The sequence below is a fragment of the Spea bombifrons genome, chromosome 11 (assembly GCF_027358695.1).
Source record: "Spea bombifrons isolate aSpeBom1 chromosome 11, aSpeBom1.2.pri, whole genome shotgun sequence".
Taxonomy (NCBI): Eukaryota; Metazoa; Chordata; class Amphibia; order Anura; family Pelobatidae; genus Spea; species Spea bombifrons.
Window position 1 is genome coordinate 25,396,633 of NC_071097.1, and position 26,016 is coordinate 25,422,648.

General features: G+C 37.3%; 1 protein-coding gene across 17 annotated transcripts in view; it reads right to left on the reverse strand.

The window, feature by feature from the left end:
- Positions 1–26,016, reverse strand: part of JAKMIP3 (Janus kinase and microtubule interacting protein 3) — a 50,712-nt gene that overhangs the window by 22,405 nt on the left and 2,291 nt on the right. For 4 of the 17 annotated variants that reach the window (XM_053450910.1, XM_053450900.1, XM_053450898.1 and 1 more), the window contains exons 2-8: positions 14,833–15,068; positions 11,240–11,737; positions 3,743–3,958; positions 1,582–1,695; positions 1,012–1,158; positions 742–873; positions 283–318 (exon numbers count right to left, since the gene is read on the reverse strand). In XM_053450910.1, coding sequence (XP_053306885.1) covers positions 283–318; positions 742–873; positions 1,012–1,158; positions 1,582–1,695; positions 3,743–3,958; positions 11,240–11,737; positions 14,833–14,967 — 1,278 coding nt within the window. In that variant the 5' untranslated portion in view covers positions 14,968–15,068. Of the gene's footprint in view, positions 1–282; positions 319–741; positions 874–1,011; positions 1,159–1,581; positions 1,702–3,742; positions 3,959–8,828; positions 8,877–11,239; positions 11,738–14,832; positions 15,069–26,016 lie in introns of all 17 variants that reach the window. The other 13 variants (XM_053450907.1, XM_053450905.1, XM_053450903.1 and 10 more) reach the window with 6 other exon arrangements.

Sequence of the window (26,016 nt, forward strand, 5' to 3'; positions counted from 1 at the left end):
CATTTCTGAGACAATTACACTTAATTCCTTTTACACTCATTACAAAACAGCAGAGGGAGGTTTTTGTAGACAAACATATCAAATTTTCCAAAATCAGCTCCTAGTCTAACAAATAATCCTGGTAATTGTGCTAATAGCACATAGGGTGATCTCCTTCATAAGGACTTCATGAAGACATTGGTATGATCCTCAATGTATGAGAGTAAATCTAGAAGAACTAGTTTCATGTCATGTAAATCCTAAAGAAAACGATTAAGAAGATTACATTGAATGATTACTTACTATTACACTCTTCACGTAGCCTGCTGTTTCCAGAGTCTAGGAAATATGACTTACAATTAGGTTACTCAATCCACAAACATTAATTCTATGTTTCAACACTACTGAATATAATTCTGGTAGCTATATACCATCTACACTAATTCAAGATGTATTAAAATGTTTCTCACACAATACTGAAATAGTTCATCAACATCAAGAACCAGATGTCATTTGCTAATGCTTGGTCCTACACTTTAAGTTCATCATTTATGTAACAATTCTCTATAACAATCTATAACAATCAACAGCAGCTAGGAGAAGTTTGGGTCACCAAGGCCAAGCAGGACAATCCTAAGTCAAATTGGTCAAATTTTAATTGGTGGAATAAGCTAAAGGGAATCAACCAATGACCTTTCTAATCAGTCCATATATCTGAACTTTATCAATTTCCTATCCAGTGTGATCTGTGTCTTTCCTCACCTTAGAAAGTTCATCAATGATAATTTGTTGTTCATTTATCTGAAGTCTAAGGAAGTCAATTTCTCTCTCTTCTCGACTTTGGTCTAGATCGTTCAGGGAGCTCGGTCTCCTGATTGTGCCAACTTTTTGCCTCTATATAAAAGGAAGACATGTAAAACAGGTAAATCAAATATATGACATCATGTGGTACTGAGTCCTCCTTTGGTAACACCAGAGGTCCACTTGAGAATACATTATGTACAATGAATAGATGCATAGATGCATACTCACCATTTCTATATTCTCATGTGTTAAAAACTTTAGTTTGTTTTCCATTTTACGTAAACAATGAGACATCTCTTCATTTTTTCGACTGAGTCGTTTATTCTTGTCCAAAATAGGTTTATACTGGCTTTCTGCCTCTCTCAGCCTTTTCAGCTAGAATGGAAAAATCAGTAAAGTATCAATAGGTTGGCCTTTTAATTTCAAATGGAATACTGTTGTTACTGTTGTGGGTCATCCAAATTCTGCAATTTAGAATAAGTGGACAGTAAAATGATAAGCGTATCAATTATACCAAGTAAGTAAGGAAAACATGGTCTACTTTGAAAAGCTGAAAAACCGCTAATACTAACAACTGACAATCTAATTTTAAAGTCTGAACACAGTATATTTTGATCGATACCTACTGGGGAAATCTCTTACGTGTTGTTTTAAGTTATTTCCAGTACTATGGAACAATGTTGTATACTCCAGGGCATTTAGGTTCATGCTTTCCCATACAAGATAGGTCATTGGTCCACCAGTGTTTCAAATATGTGCCATCTAATGTAATTCTTATTGTGTTCTCCAATAACTTACCAGTTCATTTCTTTCCTCAGATAATAAAGCATTGCGGTCTTCTAGTTTACGTATAATTGCACTTAATTCAGCTATTTTTAGTTGGAATCGACGTGCATCCTTTTCATCCAGCTGCTGTTCCTGAAACAAAGATCAACTGCAAATAACTGTGCATTAAAGGTAAGTAAAGAGCACAGAGGCCTTGAGTAACCATTAAATATTCCATTAAAATCACTCATATTGGGGGAACCTTGAAAGCAAATATAGAACATGCCCGAGAGTACATAGGTAATGTGTATCTGATGTCAAAGCATAATCATCAACAGGAACATGCATAAACCAGGGCTGTCCAACCTGTGGCCCTCCAGCTGCTGCAGGACTACATCTCCCATACTCCTCAGCCAGCCCCTTAGCTGAAAGAGCATTATGGGAGATGTAGTCCTGCAGCAGCTGGAGGGACACAGGTTGGACACCCCTGGCATAAACTGAATATAAACTGACTTATTAAGGTGGTGGGTGATACCATATTTACTCATGCCCCATGGACATCAAGATCTGATGGATGCTGATAGATTCTGCTCAGTATTCATCAAACTTTAGCTGTATAATATCAGTCAGTCCTTTGGCAGAGGGTGTCTGGAAAGACAATGGTTTCTTTCAACTGAAGTTTGTCCATTAAATAAACCAGGTGGGGAACCTCAGATGGTCCATCAGAAAATCTCTGGAAATAATTCCAAAGCAGTGACAATCTGAAACATTGTATCATCTGAAACCTCTCATTCACTAGGATGCTCTGAGTTATACTGTCGAGTTTATTTATTCCAATAAGTGAAATATACTCCACAGGACAAATTAAATGAATTATGTATTATAATGGAATATGTTATACTAGCATGACATCATCGCATAAAACCTTTGCTACTCTGTATCCAACCCCAGTAGGATACAGCACCCATTGGTACTTAACCCCAATAGACTTATTACAATAACATTGTGCCCCACAAATACCATAAAATTACTGGTTTACAACTATAACTGGTTTTGCTTCATTTTACATATACATCCGTCTCAACCCACCAAAATCAATAATGTGCTCTGAATGTAAATACAATAAATATTCCCAATTTTATTATGCATCTGGTGCAGGAGAGGCGACTCATTGATTCAGGTTGTTTTATTGCCAATAAAAAATATGACAGATCCAGTCACTGCAAATTAACTCTCAATGAGGGTCGAAATATAAGGAAAAACCCCGATAGAGTAACAGATACAGTCCCGTTTTTAGAAAGCCAATAAAGAAACAGAATGCAGAATGTGTTGTATAGTATAAGTCATTATACTTTAAAGGTCTTTTTCATGTTTCACATTATTTTTCTAAATATGGATCCTGCTGCCTGTAACATCCAGCTGACACATTTATTTACATATTTCCCAGGCAATTAAAAATAAATAACACTAATTCAACAATTCATGGCATTTTGTAATTTGGACTACATTTGGGTATTTTAGCCATAGTTTTTCATTAGAGCAGGTACTCGTGAATTATGTTTGAGAGTACACTTAACTGTAGGAGAGTCACAGGGGGTGTGAAGATAAATGGCAGTCCCCGGGACCTCCTAATGAGGCACAATGTAACAGTCCCTCGTCTTCCCCCACCCTGTGTGTGATATACTTAATTAACCATCATTCCATCCCCATGCCCAATGGGGAAGTCTTCCAGGCTCCATGACTGCATAGATGGTATGGGTGACAACTGTAAAACTTGTTTCATCATATATTTTAACCCTACAATCAGGCTAGGGAGTTAGGGGGCTATAGTTGGGACTCTATCAGAATCTATGGTGCAGATAATATCTATACTTCTTCAAATCATAGTGAAGAGCACATATACAATGTTAAAAAACACAAATTTAGACTGTATGTTTTGGCCGTTACAGATTAAAAATATGTTTACTGGTATCACAAAAATAGCATTGGCAAGAATAGATATGCAAAATAAAAAAGTCTAAATTGGGACTTAAAAGAAACATATTTCAAAAATATACAGTAAGTCAACCTGGGTATAATGGCAAACTTTTCAAGAATTCTGACTCGATAGACATTTGGGGCTGTACATTTCTGCGAAAGGTGTTTTCTTAAGTGATTTTAGGTTTTCAAGCAAAGACTACTTTAAAATTCTTACAGGGCTTCCAGAATGATCTGAAGCTTCTCCTGCACCACTTGCATAAGGAAGTTCCCGCTTTGGGCTACTCAGATGCCGATCAGACTCTTTGAACTGGATAAGTTGCCCATCTAGAGCCTCTTTTTGGAGTTGCAGTCTCTGAGCATGCCCGGCTTGAACCCCTAACTCTTTCTCCAGCACGTAGACTGCTCTGTCTTTTAATTTTATTTCATCCATCTACAATGAGAACAAAACACATATCACTCGTAGGTAGCATTAGTATCACAGTTGGTCGTGGTAAGCATACTTCCTATAGGTATTAGAGGCTGGAGTGTGGTTTTAGCATGTCCCAATCAATCCAATTTATGCTATTATAAATAATTACATTTCAGATTAAAGGAGTAACAACATCCCTCAATTTCCCTTGGATCTAAAGTAGCAGATCTGCTGCCTCTTGGGGTACTGTGTCTCTCTTGGGGTAGTCTCTCTGTGTCTCTCTTGGGGTAGTGTGTCACTTGCAGTGTCCTACACAAATGTGTAAAGATTCCCTTAGTGGGTCCTATCAACCATTTGGTTGCTCATATTGGTAAATATAGGGAAAATATACCTAATAAATATTAGATTAATGTGCTTAAATCAAAAACAAAAACAATTCTAATTACAGTAAGAGCATAGAAACAGATATAAGAGAGAATTGTAACAGCCTGCTTTTGATGACAGCAGAAATTCAATGCAATCTCCACTGATGGATCATGGAAAACAAGAGAACATTTGCATGAAATGCTCTCGCTATGCCTTCGGCAAAGACAGATGGAAACATTGGAAAAAAAAGAAATCTAAGTAACTTAAATAATAAATTAAAAATGATAGGAAAGTAAAAGTGTTTAATGCTTCAATTATGGTTTCATTTGGTAGTTCACTTAAGACATAAAAAGTGCTTTGATATTCAAAGGGCTGACCCACCAGAAATGTGATGTTTTTATTGCAGGCAATAGCTTACCAATGATATATTTCATCCTTTAGGTGCCTGTATGGATATTATAAAGATGCATGAGGCATAGTACTGTGTATAAACTGACAGTCCTCCAGCATCAAAAAGGCTAATCACGAGTTCAAAATGTATTCTTCAGAAAAGCAGGATCAACATTACTGGACTAGCTGCCCAATATCCATTTATCTGCAGCTTCATGGACCTGTCTCCCCTGCCAGTGTGAGAGATTGATAAGGGTCTCTCATTGCTTTATCTGTCTACTGAGCTCCTGGAAGTTTAGAGATTAGGCATAAAACATATGAATGTGACAAGTGATTTGATCTATACAATGACGCAAGCGTGATTAGCTGTATACTCATTTACAAATAAGGGTTGCTTTTAGGTGGAAGTTACAATTTTTTGACCAAATAAATAAGGGCATAACCATTATTCTGTTAACAAAACTATTCCATTTTGATTTGCTGCTGAAACACGGCTTGTGTTAATTAGGGGGCTTGGTCCTTTAAAAAAACATTTACCCTGTTGTATTGTGATTGAGTAACAATACATCTCGGTGATCAATTTTAGTTTTATACCTACTGCCGTGAAATATCCCCCTTTGTTTCAGTCTTGCAGATGCAGGTAAAATGTTGATTTTTACATTGTCCATGTAAGGCTCTCTGAAGAATATTTATATGAAACTCAAACAGTATCTGAAAAGAATGCCCAAGGTGTAGCTAAATATACTACTGAAGCTGGTTTATACCACTGATGAGTCTGTGTCCTACACAGTATAATCACACTATATGAGTGATGTAACTTAGTTATGGAATTGTATTCAATAAAATTGTGTTCAATCCTCAACATGATACAGCTGCTCATAGCGCTGAAACCACAAACACATCTATCAAAGTCTTTTGGTATCACTGCAAATTGCTGGAAATTGATAATCATGCCTACCAACTATGGTGGTAAAATGTATGTAAAAATGTGTTTATTTTAAATAAATAAAATTCATACATATTTAAACCATAAGCTATACTCAGACTTTTCAGGAGAGTTGTGGTTTCAGCTACCTCACTTCACTATTCACTGTATAAGGCATAATTAAGTATCTGAGGATACTTTATGCTGATGCAATTATGCATTATACAGGGGCAGTGAAGCTCTTCCTGCAGTAGGAAGCTCACTCGGGTTGGACATTCATAATATATGGTGAAGTCAGAGAGTTGAAACCACTTACAAACTTTCCATTTTAGTGAAAAAAATTTTTATATTATAAACCCCCATCCTCCTTCCCCCTGCTCATGAAGCGAGTAGGGCTGCTGAGCAGCTCTGGATACCTTCCCCTAAACAGGTTCCCTCCTTCCTCCATGCACATGAAATGATACTGAGCAGCTCTGCCTAAACAGGGCCACCTCCCTCCCTGCACATGACATGAGTAGAGCTGCTGAGCAGCCCTGGATAGATTCCTCTAAACGAGCACCCTTCCGCACATGAAATGAGTAAAGCAGCTCCGAATACCTTCGCCTCAAGTAGCCCCCTTCCTCCCCTAAATGAGCTCCCCCTTCCTGCCATGAATGGAGTAGAGCTGCAGCAGATCTCGATATAATGCCCAGGGAGGTGAGAGACTAGACAAGATGCAGCTAAAAGCATAAACAAAAGCAAAATGACGCCCTGGAAGTGTAAACAAGACGCCATGCAAGTGCTAAAGAAACGCCCCAACAATGCTAACGAAACGTCCCAACATCAATAACGAAACACCTCAACAGCACTTACGAAACGCCCCACCAGGGCTGATGAAACGCCCTGAAGTAGAGGGTCCTGAAGGGGGTATAAATACTCCCTGAGACCCCTTCCACAAATACATGCTGAAAACAGCATAGAGTTGAAACCATACACATTTATAACGAAAACCTTTTGTAGTAGAAAACGTTAATAGCAGACACATGATTGTGCAGCAATGTTGTTAGCTAAGTAAGTAGGTATGTTGCAGAAGGTTTATTGAATTATTTTCAGGCCAGCAGTCCCTCACACAAAAGGCTTTCTCATTCACCTTATCTGAAGCAATTGGTTATATCAACCTGCTAAACCATCTTATTTTAGGGGTTCAAATAATTAAAAAAAAATACAGAGAAGAAGGAGTTCAAATCCCTTTATTACGTTCAATGTGAAACATAATGCAAACCAAAATAATTCAAACAAGTTGGCAGATGCATTTAAAGGCAAGGATCAGAATGGCTTAACTGCAAACAAGGGCAACTCACGGAGAGCCATGCAAGTTGCAAGCTTTAGCCCCTAATCCTGGCTATTTCATTAAATACAACATGCATTTTTTGTAATGTAGCAAACAATATTATTTCTTTTGGAGACACAGCAGGATGGATCAATCAAATTAACAAGTGCATGACTGACAGCATAACACTGACCAGTTTGTCCTTTTCTTGGACATAACTATAGACTTCTAAACAAGACAAGGTAATTGGTAATCTTGGCACATAAACAAGGACTACCATCTTATCTTCTTTTTCATTCTTGCACTGGGCGATTCAGTAGAGAAGATGAACCTCATGGTGGATTTGTACCAGGATTTGGAGATATTATCCTCCATCTTTAGTAGCTACTGTATAATAGGCATGTTCTTAAAGAAGCCACATGTCATTTAAACATGTAGTCTCATATGGAAAAGGGTGAAGATTGCCATGAAGTTGGTTGCAGGTTTGGTGTGCAGAAATGATAGTATGGACACACCATTTTCTTGCTTGTGTCCGTGCTTTGTCGCGTGTGTATACCCTGCTTTCTTATTTATAGCAAGCTATAGGCTGGTTGCAGCGGTAGAAGAAGAAAAAGATGTAGCATTTCAGTTGTATCTCCTGTCGTACAACTTTCAGACCACGACCAGAAAATATAATGGGATACAGACGTTGCAGCATTGTAAGTTTATGCTAGTCTGTGAAGGTCATATAACAGCCAAAAGAAGCAAGAACACACACAAAACCTTCTTTTATTTAAAAAGATACATTTTTATACATTTTATAAAGTTAAAAGAAAACGATCCAAACTTCAGTTTATTTCTTCTTGACCTGGCCACACAAGGTTAGCTATTTGGTGTTATCACAAAACAAAAATATCACTAGTGAAATAAATAAAATATTGATGTAAGTCACCAGTGATCCTTAAAATAATAACAACTATTATTCATGTACCTTTTAACAGGAGATCATGAGCATACATTTAGAAAATGTGGGAAAAAAGAATAGTAAATTCAATGCAAATTGTTCATTCAATGTTACCCAGTATTGTAATTTGCTTGGACAAATAGATAAAAAGATGGTAAGATATTTTGATAGCAATATTTATTAAATTATTTTATAAAGAAAAATCTTTTCGCATTAGAGATGAATTTGCTGCAGCAGGCTGAGTTTGAGGCAGGGGCAATTTGCATTGAACCCCCAAACTCTTTAAATATATTAAAAAAAACAGGGAAGAAACAGGGGTCCCCAGAAACTCCTCGGAGCAAAGGACCGGGTTTCTTTATGGAGACTCATTATATGACCTTAGAATGACATAGGGCCAACTTATGCCCCCTTACACACATCCTGTTCCCAGTGAGATAGGATACGGAGGGTGGGCTCTAATAAGGGCTCTTGCCTGCCTAATGGCACATAATTAGCCTCCCAAGCCCACAAGCACAGGGTTAAAATGGAGATCTCAGGGACCCCTGTTTTTGTTGGTTATTTAAACAATTTGATTTATGTTGGGTCTTATTTTGAAAGTTATGATCAAGGGAATGCGAGTTGGGAAGTCAACTTCCATTAACTCATCTGCAACTGTTGCAGGCACTCAACTTTACTACAGCATGGGTATCTATGAATATGAGCTGCTTCGCTGGTTACTGCATGAGACTTGGTGAAAAGTCACCTTTTAGTGAACAGACCCCATAATAGTGGTATTGTTAAAAAGCATAAACTGCTTCCTAGGAGAAGAAAAATAAATAAATGATTGAAACTCAATAGAGGTGTTCCTCACTAAAAAATGCCAATAGTGGCAATAATAGAAGTACCTTGATAAAATATCACCAGTTGAGAAAATAACAATCTCTTCAAATAATGGCAATAATAGAGAATTAGGTCTCACCCGTCTACTTTGCATATTCTTTTTAAGAGCTTTCTTCTGCTCAGAGAGCTGGAAAATAAAACAAAAAACACAACCATTTGTACAAATACTGTATGTTCTTCTTCTTTTTTTCCAAATGGATTTCTGTATTTTTTGTCTATAATTAATTTACTTAACTTTGCATGCGAGGACATTCTGATCCAAGTCATCCATTCCTCTTCTGGATTAGTATAAAATGAAGTCATATCTGAGCAGGACACGGACAGAGTAAAGGGATACATCCCAATGACTATGTATATCAAATATTCATCAGAGTAGATGGAGGTACCATGGATGAGAATGGATGAAAACTTATCTGATGGATTGCAAAACAATTTACGACAAACTAAATGATGGTGGCCAGATGATTCAATGATATTATAGTAGTTTTCTTATTATACTTGTGTGGGTGGATCTGCTCGGTTAATAACCAGATAAAGAAACGTAAAATGCAATAAGCTTTGTTAACAGATCTGACATGGAAGTACATCTGTTTTTCCAATCCTTTAATGCCCGGTGACAGTAGTTACCCAATTCCAGTCCCCCAGGAGCCACAAACTCAGCGTCTTACATACCGTTTACAGATACACAATATCAATCGCCAATTATATGTTGATTGAATTACAGCTCTTCATTACCAATAATTAATGTTTTATTCTACTACTGTTGTGCATTAGTATCGACCAGATTTAATTGGGAAGAAAACAGTAACAGGTAATAACACTTAATTATGTTAATACAGTTGGTCATGGAATTACTTGTATCATAAAGTATATTATTTCACTCATTATTGTGGCACTATAAGTTTTCATAGGAATAAACATTTACGCATGATGATCAAATCCAATATTTTCCTTATGTTTATCTACTAGCGTGTCCATGTTTGGCAGAGAACAACACTTTATGTCAGCTTTCTTTGGTCTTATACCACGTGTAACAGAATCAATCAACCACAAATCCACAACCATGAGCCTTATGTTTGTCACCCCATTCCCTCAAGATTGTAAGCTTGCGGGCCGGGCTCTCTCCATCTAATGTATCGGCTTGTCTTAGTCTGTCAACTCTCGTCTTGTCATACCCCTTGAATATATATATTGTATTAAGCGCTGTGTAAACTGTTTGCGCTATATAAATAAAAGATAATAATAATAATAATAAACATGTTCTGTTGTCCAAATGTCTAATTATAATTAACCACTCATGCACTTTTGGTTAAGGGTGTTGATTTGGGCCTGTATGTATCTTTTAAGATCTCAATTTAAAATATGTAGAAAAATCTGTAGCAACATTTAGCATTTTTATATGTTATCAAATATAGGGAGTATCCCTTTAGACATTTGGCCAATCTAGACACAGTTTTATACACTCTATTGGCGTTTTATCACTCTATATCTGGCCTAAATGAAATAGAAAGCCTTGGAACACGCTTGGTTCAAAAATATAGAAAAATGGGCCAACAAAATGGCCCTCATCAAAAATACCAACAAGTCCATTAAAAATGTACAAAAAGCAAATGGCATGATGTTTGTGCGCTTTCAACTGGGCCAAGACACAAAAAATATAGACGTTTGAGACAGCAGAGGACTCTCCGTCTCTTTCTATGTTAGCCCGGTAATGTGCATCACCTTCAACTAGACATCCAAGGGACTCCGCCTGTGTACAATCTAAATATTTTCACATACTTACCTCTGTTGGATGATCAGCTGCTTTATTTCTTTGTTTCCACAACGTCTACTAAGAATGCAAACACCCACATGGGTACTTTTACGAGGAAGAATTCGTGTTTAGAAAGCTTGTTTTCCTGCGTTTCATAAACCTACAAAGGGAATTGTTCTTATAGAGTGATGAATGGAATGGTTTTTACAGCAGGCCTTGTATATATTTTACAGTTAATGTTTGTTGTATGCATTTAAGCTTTGTTGTTTTGGGTTTTGTTGGGGGTTAGTGATTTGCAGGTTCAATTTTGATTTTGAATCAGCAAAATTTGGCAAATAAACTAAAAAACTGCACATGGTTTAGGCATGGTTTAGTCATATGTCAGGGCTACCTTTAGATTCTGTCCAGCTATTAAAACATCTAAGTATGGAAAACATCTAAGTACAAGCAGCTGTTTGTTTGTATGGTTTTTTTTTTATGTTTTGCAAAAAAAATCTTTAAAGATGCTTAGGCGTTTTGATAACGATGAACCTCTTTGGCCAAGTTCTGTCATTAGCTTTGGCCAGACTGCTCTTTCATGGATAGTGTAGATTTAGACACACTGAGAAACTTAAAGGTGTTAGGAACGCATCTGCAACAAAGTATCCCACCACTAATTGCCCTGTTGGGGTATTCATTACCCTGCATTAATTATTCCCTTGTGATTCTTTAAGAAAGCTATTTGTAGCCACACATACCAGCCGACGTATTTCTTTCTCACATTCCCTCTTTATTTTGGTGATTTCTTCCTGGTGTAGGTGAAATACACTCCGTATTTCGGCTGCTTTCATTTTGTCTGCTTGAACGACCACAGTCAAGGCCTCTTCTACCTGTTTTTTTGCACCTTTCAGTTCAAAAATCTCTTGCTGCATCTTGATTTTTTCAAACTCAAAACTCTTTTTGGCTTCCTCTTTCGCCTCGTTGTACAGGACAGTTTTCACTTTTTCCGGCGCCCCATCCCGTAAAGCATTCACAACAGCTTGTAGTCTTTGATTCTCGTTATCCTTGATTTTGATAACGCGCAGCAGCTCCAGTTCATGCTGTCTCAACAGGGCTTCTCGGACAGCCTGAAGTTCCTTCATTTTCTCCTCATGAAGTTTGGCCTTTAATTCTGTTACAATAACTATGTTTTTATGCTGCTCGTGTTCCCGGATTTGCTTTATTTCTTGATTTTTTTCTCGTTCTAGTTTGCTGACCTATGAAAATAAAGAACAAAATATAATTTGAACTTGAATCATAGATTCAATCAATAAGTAACAAATGACCATAGAAAGTCTTGATAAACCTCTGGCCAACTCTCTCTGCGCAATACCCCTAAATCTAAGTGTCCCTTTGGCCATTTGACATGTTGTAAAGTATTATTATTACTTTTGTTTATAGGCAATTCCTTAGCGCTATTATAGTGGGGCGAGAATAAAAAATTAAGAACAGCATTAAAATAAAAAATAACTTGATCAGACTTAAGACATACAGGTACAGAAGGAGAAGTGAGTCCTACTGTTGCAAGCTTACGTGCCACCTTATATTTCCTCCATACTAGGCTGTTATCAGAAGAATGAGTTTGTGTGTTGCATGCCACCAGGCAGATATTTCCTAGCTGGGGCTGTCTTAAGAACCCTGCCCTAGAGAATTGAGCTTCTCTCTGTTACTGAACCTGTATTGCTTAATTGCCACCTATTTTCAGGTGGATTTTAAATGACTCTCAATGTTCCTCTACAGATGTTTTAAAAATCTATATTGCGAGATCTTGAATCAACTGCATTTTGTAACAGAAAGAGGAGAAGATACAATTCAAAGGTAGCCAATGTGATGTTCCACAGCAGTTTTAGGAACACATATCCTCAGTTACATCTTGCCAATGAATGGGTGATTGGAAACCATAAGAGCTATGGTTCAACAACAGCTGGAGAACTTTATAGCCTATCCATAATACGAGCAAGAATTCAGTAATACATAAATAAAGATATTTGAGGGCATTTTAAGGACAAGACCTCAATGGTCCCGCTATAACAAAACACAAGCAAGTATTAAGCCCCTTTATTATTATTATTTATTGTTTTATATAGCGCCATCAAATCCCGTAGCGCTGTACAATGGATATAATATCTGGCCAGCGTCCCATTATATCCATGATGGTTTTCTAGGCAGGCCATCACATGGCATACAATGTCAGACTGTCCTTGTCAAAGACTGTGTTGGGCTGATGAACCTTATAATGTTTTACAGCATTCTTAACATAGAGACAGGAATTTAAGTGGTCAATGAACTTCCATTTTACACATGATTTTACAGGCAATGTTATTACTACTATTTAAAATGTCATATAAAAGCTTAGTTTTATATTCTTTTTCATGGACCACCTTTGTGTAAGTAAAATTGAGCGATTGTTCTAAATAGGGGACATTTTTATGACGTACTTTAATAATGACATGGCGGGTTATGTACCCTTACTAAATATAATGTCTTAACGAACATTTAGTATTTGGCTTTTGTTATAAACTGAACCTCATGAACCATTGGCTTCAACCAGTATTTACTGATTTTTCTGTACGTAAATCATAATGATAATATTAGTGGCAACCTACATTATTTTAAAGAGATCTTTAAATAACTTCCTTCCTTGTATCCTTCTGTATACTTACTAGAGTTTATTTACTTGGAAAAAGTAATATGCCTGCCGAACTCTACTACGAAAAGTAAAGAATATGGCATTTTTAAAAAGACACAATTTCAAATATTTATCTAGGTGTCTTTGCTCCAGGGCACGGAGATCAACACTTATCGGGAACTGGAAATACTGTACAACACATTTTACAAGATCATTTTAACCGGGTTTAATAGCAGGCAGCTCTGAACACGTGAATAATCCCTGCTGATGAAACCATGCCATTAGCTCATGGCTCCTTGAAAGAGTAACAACTGAAAGGGCTCATTATGCAAAGCATAAAAATCCATCTGTATCTCCCACATATGCATGTTAAGTGTAGATTTACTCTAATGATGAACTGACAGATATAAAAAATATTTAAAAAAAAATACACAAATGTGGTTTGTGGAAGTCACTGCCTTTGCTGGTTATATTAATTAATATTATTAATATTATAATTAAATATTATTTTTATATTATATTATTATTATCTTTTATTTATATAGCGCCAACAATTTACGCAGCGCTTAATACAATATTATAGGTAAATAGTATTTAAGTGCAACATATTTTTGGGTAATGTGGGAAAAATCCCCCACAAATCAACCAAACATGCAATAATGTGCTTTTCAAGCAAAAAATAGCACAATAAGCACAGCACACAATACAAACACCTGGGGTTTGATGCAGTTAGCAGTGTACACCTTAGTTGGTGTTAACAGCAGTTGAAAATGTACAGTTTGTGATTTAGCTTCATGTCTAAAAAAAAAAACAATTTTGTGTTTGTTTAAAAATAGACTTATCTGCCTAAAAAGCTCAGAAAAAATATTAGTGAACTATTCTACATATTTTTGAAAGTCCTAAAATACAACCAACAGCTTTCATGATCTGGACTGTTCTTGTTGTTTTTGTAACAGAAGGAGGTGTAAGGTAAAAGGATTTAAAGCACTGTTGATGTCATATTAAACTTATTAAATATGTACCAGCACTGAAGAGATTAAATGTTAACCCAACCCTTACTGGGTTTGTATCATTTATTTTGTTTAGTCCTTTGATATGGTTAACACTCCGGCTATTATATGCTCGGTAATGTATTAGAAAGCTGTATGCTCCTTTTAAATAATTGTTTGATGCCCATCTACAAATGCAGGGGGTTCTCCATATGTACTGGCCTCTTTCCCTGTCTCCTCGTTAACTAAAAGCAGACATGTCCTAGGCCTGGCCAACAGCAGTGCGCTTGTGAATTTACCGCGGTCTGACAGCAGATAATTGTTAAAGCCACAGTTACATTAGTTTAGTTGTATCTGTGAGAAAATGACTTATTCCGACATCATAATAGCATTTTTCTTCCATACCGATAATACAATTTTAACACTATATGAACAGTTGCCCATTTTACACAGGGTACCCCGAGGATAACAGACAATAATTTATTTATCGTCTGAATGTTCAACATTTAAAACTGCATTAAAAAAACAGTAATTAGTGTGCTTTCTAAAAAGAACCAGTATGGTATAGAGGACTTCAGCTGTGGCAACAAACAGCCCCATAAAGCTAACTACGGGGTCAATTCTGGAGGAAATAATACAAATACAAATTGTGATACTCCCTTGCAGGTAACGTGGTTATGTAGCGAATGCCCACCTTACTCTTTTCCTGTTGGAGCTCTATTTGGATATCCGTAAGTTTTGCTCTTAGATCTTCATTTGCAGCTTGTAAGGAAGCGAAGGCATCCGGTTTATCTCCCTTAGCTCTACTGCTTGAACCCTTCTTTGACATTGTGAGGTGGAGAGTCCCGGGTACAGTCCCGATCGGAGAGAGAGAGAGAACCTCCCTGCGTTAGAGTTCCTCTTGTTTTCTTTCTACATTTTTCTATTTATCTATAGAAAGAAGAAATATTTGTTAAATATAGTGAACATGCCGTTTTAACAGATACCCCATTTTGCTGTCAATTTTGTAATTTTCATATTAAAAAGAAGGGATTTGGGTCATGGCCTATGAAGACTGCATTATAGAGAGATAACCAAGGGACAGAACAAATAAACCTAGGGAAACCAATAACCACAGTAAAACATCAAAGATAATAACAGCAATTAGACACACACCGGACATTTAGATGAAGTTCATATGAAGTTCTGGTAGTGTGTAAGGAAACCAGAATCCACATTATATATATATATATATATATATATATATATATATATATATATATATATATATATATATATATATATATATATATATATATTCAGCTACGGCAACCTGGGAATTTGCAAGATTACTAGCCACAGTACGGTGGATAATTAAGCCATATGTGACTGAATATAAACCACCAAAAGGCACGTGTAAACGAACCGCCGTTATAAAATTGTATCAGTGCAACATACACTTAGAAAGCTCATCAGATGGGTATTGTGTTATATGATACCTGCAGACTGACTGTCACCACAATCTTATAACTACTGTTTTAATGACCTAATGTTAATATAGCCTTGATTGTACATAATAGCATTAATGCAAAGCGTCTGCTCTTATCAGTCCAAAACCATTACAAGCTATTATACGCTTACAATAACCTATCTTTCTTTAAAATGCAGCATTTCTATTTGCCATTAACAGGAAAATAAGAGTAAACATGGAAACATTGAATGTGTCAACCGATAAGAACCATTTGGCCCGTCTAGCCTGCGCATTTTTCCTGATGTAGAGACTCAGACCTTGGTCTTGTCTTAGATTCTGGATAGCTTTACGCTTACCCATGCATGTTTATATTCCCTCATTGTATGAGCCTCCTCCACTTCTGATGGGAGGCTGTTCCATTTATCTACTACCCTCTCAGTAAAGTAAAACTTCCTTACATTACATCTAAAATTCTGACCCTCCAATTTAAGACTATGGCCTCTAATGTTTCTCCTCGGAAATAACTTCCCTCCTGTACTTAAGTTAAATGTTTCTATCGCATAAAAGAACATAGAAATGGACAGCTTTTATAATCAATTATGTATTTCAACCTTGGGGCTAAAGACTCGCTAGCCTTTAGGGTAAAATTCAGCACGCTGCTTAGTAAGAGATGATTAACTGTAAATTAAATTAAGAAGAAATGTATAACTTTATGATGATTATGGCTCTTGAGGAAAGAGTTGGACTTGGATGTGTTTTAAGTACGGTAATTATAATCCTATAGTCTGGACTAGGTACCTTGGGACTAGATGAAAAACCCCTTTTTCATAAATTTTCTTAAAATTTTCTTGCTTCTAAAAATGAAATAGTTTTTAAACAGTCATTTCAAACCCCAGTTACAGCTCAACCATATGGAACAGATGGCTTACCTGTCTTATCTCTGAATCTACAGGCTGCGCTGGGCTAAACAGCCGAGTCAGACTAATCGCCTGTAAAAACGTGTTCAGCTGCCTCCAGATTTAATAGATGCAGATTCTATTACTTGCTTTTACACATGGGTGGTGTAAGAATTGGGGGGGGGGGGGTGATGGATTCATTTTGTTATTATTATTTATAGTTTTATATAGCGCCATCATATTCCATAGTGCTGTACAATGGGGCCTCCCTTCCTTTATTCAAGTCAGCGAACCAAAGATGGCACTACCAACCTTAAAGGAACATTTTAATTTCAAAGGAGAATTATAATCTGCATCCTTTCATAAAGAAAAATAATAACAATAAAGCACTTGCCTAACACACGAGTTCTGCGGCAGCAGCAGGCCTCCTCCCCCAAGTTCTTACTATTATTGCCACTGATTGGCTGCTTGAAGCTGCCAATCAGTGTCAAAAAGGTGCTCCTATTGACAGCACTTTTCACACAGGGTCTGAACAGATCACCGTCACCTGCGGACTCCCCTTCTGGAGCTAACTGGAAGTAAGTATTTAACGAGGGGGGGTATGTGTTCAGCTGAATGCATCTTCTGCTCGATATTTAGTTAGGAGGTGGGGAAAGGAGAAAAAAACTTTTATGGGGGGGTTCTATGGGGGATTGCAAAATGGAAAACACGTAAATGTAAACGGACCGTGCAGCTATCATTGGCATTAAAGTGCATATGATGGCAGAATTGTCCCTTTAAGGACATCATTTTGGGATTGATGTACCTAATACACCAACTTATGTCTCTAATTCTCTCAGAAATTGGGATCTAGCACATACCCTAAAAATAGTCAATTAAACTTGTATGTGTGTATGTTTTTGTACGTGATAATAAATAAATAAAATTTTTAAAAATAGTCAGCTAGGCTTGATCCCTGCTATACAGCTTGGAATTTAACCCCTGCACGTCCCAGTTTATTAGCACTTATCGCAAAGCTTTACCTTTCACCATTTTCTGTCCTATTTCAGTTGGAACACCTAATGCAAACCCCTGTTAATTATTAATCAGCTCCAGCATTAACTCTGCTTCCTGCTGATCTAACGACCTTCTGAACAATCAATGTAATTTGTATGTGTTGCTTCCTAACCATGTTAGCTGACAAACCAGACAGAAATGTCAACAAATGTGGTTTCTAGCACATTGATATTAAGCGTCAAGTGACTGACGAGGAGCCACTAGAGAATCCACACGCTAATTTACCTACAAAGCACTAAATGTGGCTGCACAAGGGTGCCGCAAACAGATGTTCAGTTCTTTAGACTGGCATCTCTCCCAAACTACATTTATATATTTGAAACACTGATTATTATAGTACAGTAAGGACACTTTATTTTAGGGGGGAGAAGCTACAGGTACGGCTAGGGCTTTTATGTGATCTATTAAAACCTGTTTATACTGAGCAATGCATTTAAAACAAACAAAAATATGATTATTATTATTATTAAAAATAATAATAATAATAACAATAGTAATATATTGTATTTACATAAATTAGGGGAGGGACGATGCGGATGTTTGGGCTCCAAGTAGTGACTGTCCCTCCATAGTTCCACAATAAGACAATAAACTCTAGTAAATATATCATTTTATTCTTATTCCTCATAACCTTCCAAAAACATAAAAACTACAGAAATGTAAGATTTTTTTTCAGTTTTTGTAGTGATAAAGGCAACATTTTACATGATTCAACTAAATAAAACATTGAGAAAGGTTTGCTAGGAATCATGTTTTAATATTGTATTTAAAACTTATAAATGTGTCAAATCCAGCAGAATAAATCGAAAAACTCTTTAAAGGTTCATTTGTTCTCTCTGTGGCACGATGTACCGATAATTGTAGATACTGTATCTGTACGCGTAGGACTCTCCAGTGAGAGTCTGACTGGACTGAGGGCTGTGCGTTGTCTCGAGCTAACATAACATTTTGTCTCCTCTGTGGGAAAACTGACAAGCTTTGATTTCTTCTGAATAGCTAAAATTAAGAAACAGAAAAGGCCAAACACGGTGGTAGCCTTTTATTTATATAATTAGCATGTCTGCTGTACTGCACACTTTGGGAGGGACAGTCCCTCCATGGAGAACGAATGTCTCTGTCATTTTCCTCCACCGATGTTCCTCTTTTGTAGGAGCGTATAGTGTTTGCTGGATCAGAGTGTCCTACAGCCTTAAAGGAACGCTCCAGCCACCATACACATGTTAATGCATATGACAGCTGCACCATCCCTTTAAATGTTCGTGTTTTGATAATTCATGGGGGGATTCTGCAGTGAACACTACGGAGGGGGTCCTGAATAATGCGCATGTGTGGAAGGTGCTATCATTGATTTTAATAGGAGCTTCAAGCAGCCAATCAGTGGCAAGGAATTTAGGACCATGGATGAGGGCAGTTGCTGCAGCAGGACTGCAACTTTTAGCACTCCATTTTTATGAAGAATCCATAGTAAAGCAAACATAGTAGGGGTGTCAGGGACACTTAAATATCCCTAATTTGTTTCTAGACAACAATAAATTGTGTGAATAAACCATTTTCCTCAGTTATATAAATAGATATCCACCGAAAGCCTTTTTAAAGCCCCACCATTAGCCACATGTCTAATTTTGCCCCTTTAAACAAAAATGACCCACTGGCCGTTTGAATGGAAGGTTTGCCATTTTGTAAGTTTCCATTTAAGCATGTTAGACAAGATGCAGGTTAAACAGAATCATATCTCATTCACTACTATGTACCGAACATTAAATGCATTCTGAGTTCCAGGCATGAAGCTGAAGGCTCGGGTCCTATTGCAGATGGCCAATTCATCTAACGAAGCAGCTCTCATCATTAAGGAATGCTGGATAATTGTCAGGATGTGTGTAATAAAACGAGAACATTTTGTTTGGTGTCTCATAAATACAAATTGAAGAATATTATTGCTGGAAGCAATTATAGATTAATTATACCCATACTGTATGGAAGGAGAATCTTTATGTATTTGTATTGTGGCAGTATAACCGTATCCAGAAACTGGAAATTAGCCCCCAAAGAGAAGCCATTTCGTATGCATTTTACTGCATGTAAATCAGGGCACGTGTTCATTAGTAATTGTGGGTAGACTTCTGCCTTGTTTTCTACCTCCCCCCAGCTATCACTACAGAAAGCAGGAAGCATACTTAAGTACATGAACTGGATATGCTTTAATAGATACTAATAAACGGCAGTAATTGTAGCTAAACATTATGTTAAACTAGCATACATGTAATTTGCTGCCATTGCCCTCATCGATTTCATTATTTGATTCCAACATCCTAACTTTAAGTTCCATTCCTTATACTCTGTATTCATTATTACTTTACAGCATCACGATATATAGATATGTGTCACTTAAGCTCATTCTAACTCTTAGATTTACTATCTTCACTTTTCATTAGCCCATTAATTTTTAATAACTACAACATTTTGAGCGCATTGGAATTATCAATAAAGACATATGAAAAAATGTTAAATGAATCTTATGTATTTAGTAAAAAAATGTATTATTATACTCTTGGAGTTTTAATATTTGTAACATGATATGCCGAGGGGATGGGGGTTATAAGTGTTTGGTACTATTGTGAGCTTTAACACTTTGTCCCAATATGAAGTTAATTGAAAACATTGCTCTTAATTTTTGGTGTGTTGGCTCGGTCATTGATATACCTAGATCTTAGCTGTAGCTATGTCATTCCTTATCTTATGCTTGTCCTTGGTACTGTATTGTGTCAACTTTTCATACACTACAGGTCCTTCTCATGGTCTTGTCTGTGTATGCTAGACCTAATTAACAAAAAAACAAATCATAATTGATCTCAAAGAAAAATGAGATCTTAGCATAATGTGACGGTACCCAGGGGAGTGAGCTACTGGACCCCTGTAGGACTGCCGGTTCCCTGGCCATCATTGCTAGTCTTCCCCTGCTGCTGCTTCCCAGTGCACTGGATAGTCCTGAGCCACAGTATAGCGTTTTGCAAAGGAATTTCCTCCACATTTATACACAGAGACCAGCAGTAAAAGATACTAACATAGATAACCAGGCAAGTGAAGATTTCAGGTGAGGAATAAATCAAAGGGATGAAGGGGAGCAGAGAGCCAATCACAACATACGGGGCTAGGCCTGGAGGGGACCGGGACAAAACTGATCAACGGTGACACACAACGGCTAGAAGGTCCAATCTGAAATTCTCACCTCCAAGCCCTGCTGCAGATTTTCTAGTCAACCCTTTTTCTATTGAGAGAGAAAGACTGATTAACATTCCTGAAGGTTCTTTGTGTGGGCAGTGTGTGTCTGTGTGTGTCTGTGGGCAGTGTGCGTGGGTAATATCACACTGAAGGGGGTAGCCTATGCTGCTACATTATCACACAGGGAAGAGGACTGGAATGAATGTGGAATATAATATTGTTCCAGTCACAAACAGTTACAAACACATATATGACAATGTATAATTCTCCCTTTAGCATTAAGCTTCTTATGATCCTCATGTAAATCAATAATATGAGGTATAAATCCTGGAAAGCTATGCGAGCAGCAGGCAAGCATCTTAGCATTATTTGGCTTTACCAATTTAAGTGAAGAATACGTAACATAGTTTAGGTTTCCCAGCTCCTACAATCCATAAAAGATGACATATTCTGATAGCATAGAAGTTCAGTGGTGAAGTGGTCAATTGATCTAAAGGTTGACTCAGCTGACCAGGTTCAGAGGTCGCATGTATAGTTACCAATATGAGAGTTGTTTGTGAGTACATGCAACTTTAAAGTTTGCAAGTTTCAGGTGAATGCATGCGAGTGTACAGAGGGAAAACAATGCTGTGACCACTGCAAGGAAGCCAAGTTATGACTGTTAAAAAATATGGACTTGTAATCCAAATCAATCAAAAATATTTATCTTGAATATTTGATCCATTATATATTTAAGATTTTCAGAAAGAGTGAGTGAAGCTGTAGCTTTCATGCCTAGGGACAGTAGGGATATAAATATATCCCTGCCAAGTGGCATAGTAGTTTAATCTAATATATTCTGAACGTTAGACAAGATTGCTCTAGGGTCTACATACTCTAGCCTTTGCAATTGATTTTGAGAAAGGCAAACAAGCTTAAATGGGGCAATTCCAGTAACTTCTCAGGGAGATCTCATCCTTAATTGGTAAAGTAACAATCAAGTTTATTGTTTGATCAATAGTATAATTCACTATGGCTGTTACAGCCTTACACATAATCAAAGCATTCTTAGAAACTATTGACGTTAAAGGAACACAACATCTATTGCAAGTTAATTCCACATCTTGAATTATTTATTGTACTGAACCCCTGAAAGCTCATCTATCACGTTTCAAAAATCCTTCATTATAAGTATACACTAAATAAACCTGTGCAATGGTGCTTACAGATTAAGATAAACCCCACCAGATACCATACCATGTGGTAGAGCGTTCTCGCCTAGGCCAGCTGGGCCTGGGGAAGAAGTCTCTGGTCTACTTTGCTTGGTGCCTCCCTATTGTTTGGGGATATTACAGATCTCCTGTGGAACTGGCACATTTATATCATAGAGACCCCGTAACATATTTCACCTCTCTGCAGAAGAAGATCACAGCAGAGGAGAATTACTTCCTGCGCATAGTAGGCCATAGATGGGAGCTACGGACACTGCCTTACGTCAGATCTAGGGCAACAATCGACATTTATTACTTATACCATGGATGCAGCCATCTTAACGTCATGTTCTCAAAACTGGCATAATCATTTCTGCACATTAAGTTGTCTCCTGTCTTCTGAGTGTTACTAATTGGTTGAGGCGGCTTTCCTAAGCATAGGAGGAGAGGAAGGAAGAGAAGGGCATTGATTATGCATTGGGAGTTATATCCGATTCTGCCATAGACCTTCCATCATTTAAGATGATTAACCTTCAACACAATCTTGCTCATTGATTAACCAAAAGTCCAAACTATAGGTACTTGTAATCCACCTTCTACTCAGTAACAAAATGTTTGGTAGCTTACAACCACAGCTAGTAAAAAATGCTATTTATTTATTATTTGTGATTTTTTTGCGTCCATTGATGATGTCTCTCCCTCTGTCCAGAGCAGGCATAGTCTACTTGGTGTCTCACAATGACCTGTGGGTGAGTTGATATGTAGTTATCTTGTTAGTACTTGAACGCAAGCTTGTAGGCCCAACGATTCATGTACAAAACAATATTAGAACTACTTAATGACTATTTAATGACCGGTAGTTATCACACTGTGAGCAACGATTAACTTCTGGTGTGCCTCAGCGTCAATTATTGAGAAGCAATGCGTGACCTCCCATGGCACTTTGACCATTAATTGCTAAGTTGTTGATCGTTCACGGTGGAATAAATCTCAATACACTAGATCTCTGACCCATTTCTGTTAGAGGCCGCTGAAGAAGCGATCGCAACACAGACAGATAAAGATTTCCTACGATACAGATGTGGCTTATGGCATTGCCCTGACTACCAATTTATAACATAATGTCCTCAAACCATCAAAAATGAACAAAAAAGGGAACACATGGAAAATGCAAAGTTTTAGATAAAAATCAGCTTCCGTTTTCTAAAACAGTATAAATACATGAAACTATATTGGTCTTAGACGAACAACAGATTGGCTACTAGGTTGCACACATTTCCATTTAATTATGGTGTTTTGTGACACAGAACAGGCCGTGGTTCCAGAAAAACAGTTATTTTCCATTTTGTCAATTAAAACTAAATTAATGTGTTTGAATAAGTGATGTGCAGCAATGCATAATAATTATTTAATTGCAAAAAAGGATACTAATTTGGAAATCACTATAGTCACATTTAAAGATTGCTTGAAGGGGGGAAATGTAATTTGCATCTTTTCTGGCAACTTAGGAGCATCTATTTAGGGGATACATAGATATAGAAAAAGTGCCATAATAGAAACAGAATTTTAAACTAATAAAAGCCATTCTGGCCATTTACTCATTACATATATAAACCGGTCAGCCTTAACATTATGTCCACCGACAAGTGAAGGGAATAACACTGATAATCTTGTTATTATGGCACCTGTCAGTAGGTGGGATATATCGGGCGGCAAGTTTCGTCCTCAAAGTTTTTGTGTTAGAAGCAAGAAAAATTGGCAAGCATACTTTGACAAGGGCCAAATTTAAGGGCCTGGGGATCTTACCCGGCTGTACCTCAAGCACAGTGGCATTATTGCGATTTATCTGCTTTATTCGTATGCACTGATGAGGTCACTGGAGTCGAGTGAATTACATTTTATGCATTATATGGGAATGCTGACTTTCTGCCAAAAAGCAGTGATGTCTCTGTGCATCCCCTTTGTTTTAGGATCAAGAACACATTTAATACTTTGAATATAAAAAAAACCCACCCCAGTAGAAAGGTCACTGCACTAAAATGTAAATCGTGTTCTGCGACAATTCTAAAACATTCATTGTACTCTAGAATGGCAGTCATTAAATCTTTTTTTACAGTATCCATGTTGCGTAATATCACATAGACTCATATCTGAGCGCTTACAGGGGGAGGCAGATAACTTTTGGCCATGAAGCAAGGCCACTAAACACATTTAGAAGACAATACTCAATCTGTTCCTTATTTGTATTTCACTACCCAGGGCATTCTTTATAACAGCAATTCCAGTGTTTAAAGCTTTTGTACAGTGCAGTGCTCACTACAGTGAGAGTAGTGTTAGCGCTGTGGCGGAACGCATTACAGGCATCCCATGACCTAGTAAATGTAAAGAACCCTGCACTAGTAAGCAAATTAACCGCAATAGGTCTGTTATTTTACTTTGAAAGTTTACTCTCGTAACAAAACAGATATTTTAAGAAGATTTTGCCGTTTGATCATGACAGCCTATCGATTTTTGCCTGATTTTATATCAAATGTCAGTTATGTGATCCTGGCAAAATTAATAGTTAGGCAAAATGTTACGTAATTAAAGAATTATTTCTGGGAAATTCAACACGAATCGTCGCTCAACCACTAGATCGAGTGCAGAGGCTATAAAGATCGTTCACACGTGGCTCATTCAAGGCTCCAATGCTCAAAGATCCAAACAGCTGTCCACATCCACCAAGGCTTTTCAAATCTGTATAATATCTCCTAGGAAACTCCAATGTCTTCTCTGCATATTCCATTTCCTCAAACTAGATGTTAAGCAGTCTTCCTACATAAACTTCAATTAACATTCTGGATTCCTGAAGAGCACAAAAAAAATATTCTAGGTGTAACCGCTATATCTGCAAGAACACTCTAGGTCATGGTGCTAATTTTCAACTCTAGGCCCAAGTGCTAACATTTGCCTTTCAGTTTTAATCCTGTGACCTAATTCCACAACGGTAACGATATTACACTAAGCGCTCAGCTCTCTCCTCGGTGACACACTGCACACACGCTAACATCATTGTGTACTTACTATGCCCTACTCTTGGATTGTCTTGGAGAAACTTGCACCATTAGGGCAGGGTGACATGGGGACAAGTAGAGGTCATAGGTTTATATTAAAAAAAGAAGGGTTATGTAAATTAAGAAGGTTGCGCTCGTGCTTGGCCACGTTTTTTGCTGCATCACGGTGTGCACTGGCGGGTATTTTGAATATAAATGGGAGTTATGAGGGCACCTGTCGCTTTCTAAGCAAACCACTAAGTTGTCTGCACTGACCTTGAGTGGTGAGCAGCAGCGAGGGAGGTGAGCTGAAGGTATCATGGAAGAGCTGATGAAAATGCGCCTTTGCGCCCGTCAATATTTGTGATTTGTACATAGGTTATTTTGGCTTTTATTGGGGTAAAGTTACCCAATGACACAAGAGGTGAACTGTGAAGTGATGCCTTCTGGCTTATAGGGCGGTTGGCAAGGGGCTTAAATTGAGTTTAGGTGCTCTGGGTATAGGCCAAGAGCTTGTGTATACAACTGGTATTGAGTTATAAACTGGTTACATTTTCGGTTATTGTTTTGTTGGTGAACTAAATAAAAGACCACGTCCTGTTTTATCCAAAAATGTGTTGTCATGTTTTATTCATTTAGTTACGGTTATGTCCCTTACAACCTAAAGGCTAAAGTGCTATGTATCAACTGGAACCCAAGGTTTTTAATTAGTAATTTGAATGTTTGGAGGTTAAAACATTTGAACTCACTTTAACTATGAAGGCCATGTTTCTCCTGAAAGGACAGAGCCAGCCTTACACAATTCTGTAATGCCGGTGCCTGGTTTGTCTCACAGGGGCACCAAAAAACCACATGGCACCAAGTGATCTCTTAAGATAAGAACTGTGCAAACCTTCAATTTAACATAAGTAAACTTTACTTCAATGATTTGTTAGGAATTAAAATAAAATGTAGTGGCAGTTCAATGATGTCTGACAGTATAGTTATCTAATCTGTGATCTTCCAGCTCATTAACTGTGTTATTAGCAGATCACC